Consider the following 12500-nt stretch of genomic DNA (forward strand, 5'->3'; position numbering starts at 1 on the left):
AGCATGGGTGTGTAGCCAATCACCACAGAGAGAGCATGTGTGTATAGCCAATCACCAGAGACAGAGCATACGCCCAGCCCCATGTGTTGCCATTCACAGCAGACTTGGAGAGCAGATTGCTCCATAACTTGGCAGCTAACCAAGCCCATTCAGAGACAGATGACAGGGTCTCCTAATTCTGGGCAGGACAGTCTGGCACGCAAGCCGTCCAGGCCGATTGCTGACTGACTGGCTGCTTCTCTTGGTTCCTGTTCCCAGCATGCCTCAGTGCTACTAGGTCTGGGGCTGTAGTAAGGTGAGTTTGGGACAACCTCCAGCAATTCAATTATGTGGCAAAAGAGATTAAATAGTTATTGCATTGGCCCTCCGCACATAAATGTGTGTACACACACAGAAGCACACATGTATGCTAACATACAGATATGTAGACACAGATATGTAGACACACACACATGCACTACACACACACAGTCAGCAATTCTTGGAAATATTAAACCCTGTATTCCTTCACAATAACCAATCTTACTGCTAGAGCCCTCCTTTATATCCCCCGAGAAAAGGTAGTGGTGAAGAATGCCCTTTAAGATGGGAAATCCCACAGAGCCTGCCTGCATTACCCCTACCAGTCCCCCTTCTCCCTTCCAGTCTCTCCTTCAACTAGTCAGCTCGGGGATTCAAACCAGCAACCTTTTGATTAGGTTACCTGCAGCACCTCCCCATACCAGCCCCCCCTCCACCAGTCCCCCTTCTCTCTCTCCTTCCCCCTCCCCACCTCCCCATACCAATCTCCTCCTCGCTCTCGCCTTCCCCCTCACCACCTCCCCCGTACCAGTCCCATTCTCCCCCCACCAGTCCCCCATCTCCCCCACCCCTCCTCTCCCCATCACAGTCCCTCTTCTTGTTCCCTTCCCCCAACCCATCACAGTCCCTCTTCTCTCTCTCCTTCCCGCACCCCACCCCACCTCTCCTCATCCTAGTCCCTCTCTCTCTCCTTCCCCCTCCCCACCTCTCCCCATCCCAGTCCCTCTTCTCTGTCCCCTTCCCCCACCCCTCCTCTCCCCATCCCTCTTCCCTCTCTCCTTCCCCCAACCCATCACAGTCCCTCTTCTCTCTCTCCTTCCCCCACCCCACCTCTCCCCATCCCAGTCCCTCTTCTCTGTCCCCTTCCCCCACCCCACCTCTTCCCTCTCTCCCTTCCCCCAACCCATCACAGTCCCTCTTCTCTCTCCTTCCCCCACCCCACCTCTCCCCATCTCAGTTCCTCTGCTCTCTCTCCTTCCCCCACCCCACCTCTCCCCATCCCAGTCCCTCTTCTCTGTCCCCTTCCCCCACCCCATCCCTCTTCCCTCTCTCCTTCCCCCAACCCATCACAGTCCCTCTTCTCTCTCTCCTTCCCCCACCCCACCTCTCCCCATCTCAGTTCCTCTGCTCTCTCTCCTTCCCCCACCCCACCTCTCCCCATCCCAGTCCCTCTTCTCTGTCCCCTTCCCCCACCCCACCGCTCCCCATCCCAGTCCCTCTTCTCTGTCCCCTTCCCCTCCCCTCCTCTCCCCATCCCAGTCCCTCTTCTCTGTCCCCTTCCCCATCCCAGTCCCTCTTCTCTGTCCCTTTCCCCCACCCCACCTCTCCCCATCCCAGTCCCTCTTCTCTGTTGCTGCAGAGAGACGACTTCTAACCCAGGGCTCTCTCTCATTGGTAGGTTACTACTGAGGCCATGTTTGTCTATTCAGCAGCATGGGTGTTTGTGTTGTATGTGTGTGTGTGTTGGGAGGGGGGTCTGTCAATATATGCGTGTGTGTGTGTGTGTGTTGGGAAGGGGGCTGTCAATATGTGTGTGTGTGTGTGCGTGTTGGGAGGGGTCTGTCAATGTGTGTGTGTGTGTGTGTGTGTGTGTTGTATGTGTGTGTTGGGAGGGGGTCTGTCAATATGTATATGTGTGTGTGTGTGTGTGTGTGTGTTGGGAGGGAGGGGGGGTCTGTCAACGTGTGTGTGTGTGTGTGTGTGTGTGTGTGTGTGTGTGTGTGTGTGTGTGTGTGTGTGTGTGTGTGTGTGTGTGTGTGTGTTAATGCGGATACAGCGCCAGGGGATGTTTTATTGTGTTAATGGGAGGTATGGATACAGCACTATCAGTAGCCAAGCATCAACGGGCTGTAATGCTACATACACCATGAAGCTACAGTCATGTAGGATGTGGGAGCACCAGGTTCCTACAGATTAAAACTGGGTTTTGCCCTGAGATGTTTTACTGTGTTAATGGGAGGTATGGATACAGCAGCTACATTTGGGACCAGGGGGATGTTTTACTGTGTTAATGGGAGGTATGGATACAGCAGCTACATTTGGGACCAGGAGGATGTTTTACTGTGTTAATGGGAGGTATGGATACAGCAGCTACATTTGGGACCAGGGGGATGTTTTACTGTTAATGTTGGATACAGCAGCTACATTTGGGACCAGGGGGATGTTTTACTGTGTTAATGGGAGGTATGGATACATGGGAGGTATGGATACAGCAGCTACATTTGGGACCAGGGGGATGTTTTACTGTGTTAATGGGAGGTATGGATACAGCAGCTACATTTGGGACCAGGGGGATGTTTTACTGTGTTCATGGGAGGTATGGATACAGCAGCTACATTTGGGACCAGGGGGATGTTTTACTGTGTTAATGGGAGGTATGGATACAGCAGCTACATTTGGGACCAGGGGGATGTTTTACTGTGTTAATGGGAGGTATGGATACAGTAGCTACATTTGGGACCAGGGGGATGTTTTATTGTGTTAATGGGAGGTATGGATACAGCAGCTACATTTGGGACCAGGGGGATGTTTTACTGTGTTAATGGGAGGTATGGATACAGCAGCTACATTTGGGACCAGGGGGATGTTTTATTGTGTTAATGGGAGGTATGGATACAGCAGCTACATTTGGGACCAGGGGGATGTTTTACTGTGTTAATGGGAGGTATGGATACAGCAGCTACATTTGGGACCAGGGGGATGTTTTACTGTGTTAATGGGAGGTATGGATACAGCAGCTACATTTGGGACCAGGAGGATTTGCTAAGCTTGTGTGTTTCAGCCAGAGCTCAGTATTATTAGTGCACAAAGACAGAGAGCACACACACACACACACACACACACACACGGATGAACAAGCACACAAACACACATGCATGCAAGTACACACACACACAGCTGTGGGAGTCTAACGTGACAGAGTCCAGCTCTGCCTTCTACATCAGAACACAGGGGTCCAGAGAACACCCACTCTCTGTATGGCATATCCATCTCTCCTCAGCAGCACCACACCACAATGAGGCCACGCAGGCTGTTGGGAAGGAGAGCAGCTGGATGGTGTGTGTGTGTGTGTGTGGGGGGGGAATGCAGAAGGAGTCATTAGAAAGGTGGAGAGAGGCACACACACAGGCCAGGAGGACAGTTAGCTAGGAGAGCGTGCTAGAGAATGGTGTTGTCCACACCCTCAGGCCGCCCCAGATAGAGGTTTTAATTGTCTCTGTCTGTCTGTCTCGCTCTCACACACACACACACACACACACACACACACACACACACACACACACACACACACACTTTCCATGACTATTTCCACAAACAAATCCTTGTATCCATTTCCCCACATACTTATAGTACACATATTAGTGCACCAATTAATGTATATCCAAAGGCAAACCCATGGCAACCTAGAGGAGACCTTAAAGAAATATTGACCAGCTCATAATTAGCATTGGAGTGTGCAGTTCATAGACATTGATACTGATGCATACATACATCTCTATACATTACAATACCATGTCGGCTATATTGACTGTATACATGGTGTAGCCATATTGTCTGTTCTAGTCATTCTAATTCTATGCTGTTTACATTGTTGATAAGTTGATCAATCAAAATGGTTTGAGATATCCCTCCCTCCCTCCCCTGGCTGGCCTTAGCCGTGCCCCTGCTGTTATTTGCATTGGAGCTATAGTCTGCCAATCTACATTATCAAGCCTACTTCTACATGCTTTACTTTGCTAAGTCTATATCCATGATAAAGGTTTGAGATCTCCATCCCTGGTCTGAGCGGGGGGCTGGCCAGGTGATGTCACCACATCATCTGTCAGGCCACTGAGTGCCACTGAGTGATGGAGGAGGAGGATGAAGGTCTCATCTCATTCCCCCCATTGCTGTGGAGGAGGGATGGATGAAGGGTTGACCCCTGTGGAGGAGGGATGGATGGAGGAGGGACTGCGTGGTCAGTGTGGTGTTATGGTAGAGGTTGGTAAGAATAGCAAAAAATATGTGGAGGTTTATTTGTGGATGTTGTTGGTTTTGGTGATATCTGTGTTTGGTGTTAAACGTGCCTAACGTTTGCCATTTTTATTTAGTAGGGAGGGGGGGGGTAGAACTACCTGTTCCTCTTTCCCTATGCATGGCTTAGTCACGGTTTATTAACAACCGCTAAAAGGAACAGAAACAGCGGAAAACCACAACTTACACTTGTGCCGATCACATAGCACGGTTTACATTATGCCTCATGAATGCTTATCAGCGAGGTTAAACTCCCTCTCTGACAGTGCATTTAGCGCAGCGAGAGAGAGAGGGAGAAATGGAACGCAGCACCGCGGACAGTACTGAAAGTAGTCGAGCCTCTCTAGCTCTCCCTGCCTCTCCGTCGCTCTCTCTACTGCGTGAGGGGAGGCGGGGGGGGGCAGCGGGGTTTCCCTAGCAGATTCCAGGATCTACAATGATTCCCCCATTGCTACACATTACCACCTTCCAACCGGATTTTCCATAACGGAGAATGTCATAGGCGATCACGCATAGCCTACACCGCGATCGTGAAAAATGTTTTCCCCCATCCCCTTCCATCATCCGTATAGCACAGGCAACCCTGTATCTGCCCGTATTAAAATCGCTGGTTAGATTTCATTTGCTTTCTTCTCATGACACCTCACGACTGTATTCGCCTTCACTCAACATTCTGAATAAAAAGCATGACAAAGCAAACGTACATAAAACACATAGAAGAGAATTATCCATTTTCAATTTCTTGTGTAGCCTATAACGTTAGTTTCAAGCCTATATAGTTATTATTTTATGGTTGGTAAACTGACCGTCAGCGTCAAAGGATGTCTGCATTTGAAGGAATGTCATGCACAGTAGATTTGACTTGTATTCTGCCCACGAAACCAGCAGAGCCTGTCACGTTAAACAACTGCTGCAATTGGCGCTGTCATTCACAAATCAGTCAGATATCATTCATTGCGACTGCATTGCCATGCATTTCGCAGTTAACACGGGCATTTTGTACGCTTAAATAGGCCTACATACACTGATCATCAGCAACTGTCATGGGATACATTTTAAGAAACCCTGTGGTCAGCCTTGTGTCAATAACGAAATCCATACCGCGCTAGCCCCGCACACAATCAGCTGTAATTCCGGTTTTACAAGCAGATATGGGCTATGAATAATTCAACATACAAAACTGAGCCCTTCACCGGGAAAAACCACCTAGCAAATACCATGACACCGAATGAAACCCCGAACAGGTTTGTATGAATGTAGCCAACATTATCATCTTCCGTCGCATTGAAGGATGTGTTAAATCAATTAGTCCGGAAAGGAAAATATGAGGGCTTCTAAACAACATCGCCCCGCAAGGTGCTGACCAGCCACCGAGAGCTGCAACTCCAGCGACAGATGGAGAGAGAGAGTCACCACGCAAAAGCAACTGACATGTAGCCTAGCCTACGTGACGCCCGGGAGAGGCACCCCGAAAGACAAACAATGGAAATTAATTCACACATATAGCCGCGGAGAAATATGAATCACTCAATGCAATTCTGCATTTACCTGTCAAGACTCCGACCCGGATTTGGTGGTCGTGGTTTGTTAAAATCATCCCGTCTGACGCCATGTTCAGCAGCGCTGTCGCCCGCACTGAGAACTCACGGCAGGGCCAAGAGCCGATCGCATCGAACTTCGAGGGATGAGAGGGGAGAAGGAGGAGGAGGAGGGAGAAAATGAAGAAGTGCAGAGCTAGGCGAGAGAAGTGGAGAGCCGAGCGACCAGGACAGCTACAGATAACTTGCTGTGCGCTGAAGAATGCGGGGGCTGTTAAAACCGCACACATCACTCAGTTGGCCGCTTGCCACGGTAGTAGTGTGTATTCAAAATGATTTCTTATGGAGACCACTATTGATTTCTCTCTGAAGACTTTCAGAGAAACAGACAGGCATTGCGTCTGTAACGCCACTCTATTTTCCGACATCATATGTTTGATGTCACATAGATCAAAGTCTAGGGTCAATTTTCTCATTAGAAGTACATTATTGTCCCACTTCGTCTGGTAATTGTTGTGAAATCAACAATAGGACTGTGTAGAGACTTTTAGATAACACACTTTGATTTCACCATTTTGTGACAATAGCCTCATACTATACCTACTATATGCCCTTGGAAAATTGATTTTTTTGGGAGATTCCAAACTCAAGGTGAAAATCTAGTCATCCTACGCCGTTTATGTGCTACACAACATATATTCTAGAATTGATTAAGAGAGATTATGAAAAACTAAAACAACGTATTTCAATGTACTTTAGAATGCCTCATATCTGTGGTCTCGGGTGGCACAGTGGACTAAGGCACTGCAGCTCAATGTCATTACAGTCCCTGGTTCAAATCCAGGCTGTATCACATTTGGCTGTGATTGGGAGTCCCATAGAGCAGTGCACAATTGGCCCAGGTTTGACTGGGGTAGGTTGTCCTTGTAAATAAGAATTGGTTCTTAACTGACTTGCCTAGTTAAATAAAAAATAATCAAGGAAGAATGTTTATTGCTGAAAAGGTCCTTGTTCCGCTATTCAAACACCATCTAGGGGAAGTGGGACTCTATTGTAGATCTGATTGTCATAGTATGATGATTTTCATTGGGTCATCCCATCTACAAAACCTCACACTAGACAAAGCCATTTACATTACATGCAGAAGGAAGTAACTTTTGGATATCAGAACAGCGGTAACTCACCAGGAATATAACTTTCCCGAATTGTATCCTTTGTTCGTACCCCCCAGGGTCATTTAACTTATTCCACAGGCTGCTCCCAAAAAAAAAAGAAGGTATTCGGAGTGGACTTCTAGTCCGACTCAGGAGGCGTGCACACCATCCACCGCTTCCCGAGTATATTACTCGCTAATGTGCAGTCTCTGGCTAATAAAGTAGACGAGCTGAGGGCGATGATCTCCTTCCAGTGAGACATCAGGGATTGTAACATACTCTGTTTCACAGAAACATGGCTCTCTTGGGATATACTGTCCCTGTCCATAGAGCCAGCTGGGTTCTCAGTAGATCGCGCAGACAGGAATAAAGAACTCTCCACTTCGCTGATCCTCAACACAGGGGCCAGCCGCCAAATACTCAGCCCCCTCCTGTACTCTCTGTTCACACACGCCTCCAACTCAATTATCAAGTTTGCAGACCACACAACAGTAGTAGTCCTGATTACCAACAATGACGAGACAGCCTACTGGGAGGATGTGAGGGCTCTGGGAGAGTGGTGCCAGGAAAATAACCTCTCACTCAACGTCAACAAAACAAAGGAGCTGATTGTGGAATTCTGGAAACAGCAGAGGGAACACGACTGGACCACAGTAGATAAGGTGGAAAGTTTCAAGTTCCTTGGCGTACACATCACTGACAATCTGAAATGGTCCACCCACACAGACAGTGTAGTGAACAAGGCACAACAGCATCTCTTCAACCTCAGGAGACTGAAGAAATTTGGCTTCACCCCTAAAACCCTCACAAACTTACTTCCTGGTATGGCAACTGCACCGCCTGCAACCGCAGGGCTCTCCAGATGGTAGTGCAGTCTGCCCAAAGCATCACCGGGGCAAACTACCTGCCCTCCAGGACACCTACAGCACCTGATGTCACAGGAAGGCCAAAAATATCATCAAGGACATCAACCACCTGAGCCACGGCCTGTTCACCCTGCTACCATCCAGAAGGCGAGGTCAGTACAGGTGCATCAAAGCTGGGACAGAGAGACTGAAAAACAGCTTCTATCTCAAGGCCTTCAGACTGTTAAATAGCAATCACTAGCTGGCTTCCACCCTGTTATGTAACCTTGCACTTTATATACATACTGGCCACTTTTAATAACAGCACACTAGTTGGGGCGGCAGGGTAGCCTACTGGTAAGAGCGTTGGATTAGGAACCGGAAGGTTTCAAGTTCAAACCTCCGAGCTGACAAGGTACAAATCTGTCATTCTGCCCCTGAACAGGCAGTTAACCCACTGTTCCTAGGCTGTCATTGAAAATAAGAATATGTTCTTAACTGACTTGCCTAGTTAAATAAAATAAAAATGTTTACATAGTGCTTTACTCATCTCATATGTACAGTTGAAGTTTACATACACCTTAGCCAAATACCTTTAAACTCAGTTTTCCACAATTCCTGACATTTAATCCCAGTAAAAATTCCCTGTTTTTGATCAGTTAGGCTCACCACTTTATTTTAAGAATGTGAAATGTTAGAATAATAGTTGAGATAATAATTTATTTCAATCATCACATTCCCAGTGGGTCTGAAGTTTACATACACTCAATTAGTATTTGGTAGCATTGCCTTTAAATTGTTTAACTTTGGTCAAACGTTTCGGGTAGCCTTCCACAAGCTTCCCACAATAAGTTGGGTGAATTTTGGCCCATTCCTCCTGACAGAGCTGATGTAACTGAGTCAGGTTTGTAGGCCTCCTTGCTCTCACACGCTTTTTCAGTCCTGCCCACAAATGTTCTATAGGTTTGAAGTCAGGGCTTTATGATGGCCACTCCAGTACCTTGACTTTGTTTTCCTTAAGCAATTTTTCCACAACTTTGTAAGTATGCTTGGGGTCATTGTCCATTTGGAAGACCCATTTGCAACCAAGCTTTAACTTCCTGACTGATGTCTTGAGATGTTTCTTCAATATATCCACATCATTTTCCTACCTCATGATGCCATCTATTTTGTGAAGTGCATCAGTCCCTCCTGCAGCAAAGCACCTCCACAACATGATGCTGCCACCCCCATGCTTCACTGTTGGGATGGTCTTTATCAGCTTGTAAGCCTCTCCCTTTTCCTCCAAACATAACAATGGTCATTATGGCCAAACAGTTCTACTTTTGTTTCATCAAACCAGGGACATTTCTCCAAAAAGTACGATATTTGTCCCCATGTGCAGTTGCAAACCGTAGTCTGGCGTTTTTATGGCGCTTTTGGAGCAGTGGCTTCTTCTATGCTGAGCGGTCTTTCAGGTTATGTCGATATAGGACTCGTTTTACTGTGGATATAGACACTTTTGTACCCGTTTCCTCCAGCATCTTCACAAGGTCCTTTGATGTTCTGGGATTGATTTGCACTTTTCGCAACAAAGTACGTTCATCTCTAAGAGACAGAACGTGTCTCCTTTCTGACCGGTATGACGGCTGTGTGATCCCATGGTGTTTATACTTGCATACTATTGTTCGTACAGATGAACGTGGTACCTGCAGGCATTTGGAAATTGCTCCCAAGGATGAACCAGACTTGTGGAGGTCCACCATTTTTTTCTGAGGTCTTGGCTGATTTCTTTTGATTTCCCAGTGATGTCAAGCAAAGAGGCACTGAGTTTGAAGGTAGGCCTTGAAATACATCCACAGGTACACCTCCAATTGACTCAAATTATATCAATTAGCCTATCAGAAGCTTCTAAAGCCATGACATCATTTTCTGGAATTTTTCAAGCTGTTTAAAGGCACAGTCAACTTAGTGTATGTGAACTTCTGACCCACTGGAATTGTGATACAGTGAATTATAAGTGAAACAATCTGTCTGTAAACAATTGTTGTAAAAATGACTTGTGTCATGCACAAAGTAGATGTCCTAACCGACTTGCCAAAACTATAGTTTGTTAACAAGAAATTTGTGGAGTGGTTGAAAAACAAGTTTTAATGACTCCAACCCAAGTGTATGTAAACTTCAGACTTCAAATGTATATACTTTATTATATTCTACTGTATTTTAGTAAATGCCTGCTCGATCTAATATTTATATATTTCTTAATTTCATTCTTTTACTTTTATATTTGTGTATATTTGTTAGATACTACTTCACTGCTGGAGCTAGGAACACAAGCATTTCGCTACACCCCAATAACATCTGCTAAATATGTGTAAATGTTTTTTTCATGCAAAGAACCCATTCAGCAACAACCCAGTAACATGTATTGTGATTAGTTTTCAAAATGACCATAGTACATTACTCTCAAACACAAATGTCCCACTACACCCGATGTTCCACTAATGCTGACTTCACCCTGTATAGGGGGATGAATAGGCCCTTTTAGCCTAAGAGGTGTTTGGCCATTATGCCTCGTATGAAATAGTTATGTCTTCCTGGAGATGTGAGGACTGTGTTTCCCAGAAGCTCAAGAGAAGACCTGTAAAAGTGCATCTGTATCCCGAGATAAAAAAAACCCAGCTTCTATTTTTAGTCTGACTGCACTCTTCCTTGTGTATAATTCCCCTTGTTTATTCTCATAGAAAAAAACAGCCCATCCTCCCACTTCTGTTGCGCTTCTATCAATATATATAATTGATGAACACACGTATGTGAGTATATAGAGTATACTGCACGCCATGGCGGGAACTGGGGCAACTCTTCACGCCTGACCGCTCACTCACTTCAGAAACATCGAAGTCGTGGCTTGTGCTGATACCCCCCTAGCGCAAACTGAATGGAGACCTGGACACCATTTTACTTACACAACCATATATTTTATTAGGTCTAATTAGTGTGATTTTCAGTGATGGTGTTGGATCACAATCCCAGAATCACATGTGTAACAAAAGGTTAAAGCTAGAGTCCTTAGTGGCTGCATCCATTTTTGGACTTAATGCTATATATCCATTGATTCTAACTGGGAAAACTTCCATGTCTGACTTTTGGACATCCATTCATCCATGTCTGACTTTTGGACATCCATCCATGTCTGACTATTGGACATCCATCCATGTCTGACTATTGGACATCCATCCATGTCTGACTATTGGACATCCATCCATGTCTGACTATTGGACATCCATCCATCCATGTCTGACTTTTGGACATCCATCCATGTCTGACTATTGGACATCCATCCATGTCTGACTATTGGACATCCATCCATGTCTGACTATTGGACATCCATCCATGTCTGACTATTGGACATCCATCCATGTCTGACTATTGGACATCCATCCATCCATGTCTGACTTTTGGACATCCATCCATCCATGTCTGACTATTGGACATCCATCCATCCATGTCTGACTATTGGACATCCATCCATGTCTGACTATTGGACATCCATCCATGTCTGACTATTGGACATCCATCCATCCATCCATCCATGTCTGACTATTGGACATCCATCCATGTCTGACTTTTGGACATCCATCCATGTCTGACTTTTGGACATACCTTCAATAGGTTTCCGTTTTTGTAGGTTTCAATTAAGGATTCTAGCTTTAAAGTATCTGTCCAATGAAAATATCACATTTAAAAGTTAATATTTAATGACTTTAACTCATACCCAAATGATGTGCTTGACTTGTCCTATACTCATATTTGTGGCCAAAACATAAATTGTAGAAAAAACACACACAAAAACACACCTCAAACTTGTATCTCAAACAGATGTTTCAAAAAAGCTTGCTATTTCCTCATAGAGGATGATGTCATCCTCCTGAGGAGGATGAGCTGGCCAATCAGTGGTCTACACTATTTTTAATGACCAGTATACGCCCACACCATTCCAACACAGAAAAGCTGCTTTTTAACATACTTAATTACCATTTTTGGAAGGAAAACTACTTCACTCAATTTGTAATTAATTATATGTCATATTTCATAGAAATCAGGAAACACTGGACAGTTACTTTAAAGGGCTGTGGAAATGAATCCTGACAGTATGAGTTCACACGGAAAGTAATCTAGTTTTGTGAATGCGATTACAATGCTCCATTAAACACTAAATCACGGGTGGCTAGTCAGAGTGCTTAGTCACAAAACTAAACAGGGGTTTATTTTGGCTGTAGTCTATCCCTACCCTCCCTGCCGTTGTTCCATTCCCCTGATTCTCCCTCTCCAAAATGCTACATCTGGACCCTCTGCCTCCATCTCTTCATCCTCAACACGGACAAAAGCCAAGATGGCGACACAGAGACGCCATGGGACCTTCTGCCCTTTGAGAAGAAGGCTTCCCTGACACGACTTGAATCTTCTCCACTGTCTTCCCCCGAATCAGAAGTCTTTCAGCAGGAGGACAAGCCCAGGCGTAAACCAGCATCTTGTTAGTAGCCCAGCCGGCCCAGAACTAGCAGAGAAGACGTCACATCATTACTGTCCAGAGCTGGCCCGGAGTTCCTGGACAGATGGAATTCCCCAGTTACTGAGAAGAGGAGTGGAGAGAGATAGAGGGGGAGGGA

The 12500-nt window shown here is 45.9% G+C and overlaps 1 protein-coding gene across 1 annotated transcript in view; it reads left to right on the forward strand.

Annotated features, from left to right (window-relative positions):
* Positions 1-7875, forward strand: part of LOC135574810 (RNA-binding protein 25-like) — a gene marked incomplete at its 5' end in the record, with an annotated part of 15444 nt that extends 7569 nt beyond the window's left edge. The window contains one exon of the mRNA XM_065027010.1: positions 7409-7875. Coding sequence (XP_064883082.1) covers positions 7409-7875 — 467 coding nt within the window. The remainder of the gene's footprint in view (positions 1-7408) is intronic.
* Positions 7876-12500: the final 4625 nt, after the last annotated feature.

Source organism: Oncorhynchus nerka, linkage group LG13, assembly GCF_034236695.1.
Source record: "Oncorhynchus nerka isolate Pitt River linkage group LG13, Oner_Uvic_2.0, whole genome shotgun sequence".
Classification (NCBI taxonomy): Eukaryota; Metazoa; Chordata; class Actinopteri; order Salmoniformes; family Salmonidae; genus Oncorhynchus; species Oncorhynchus nerka.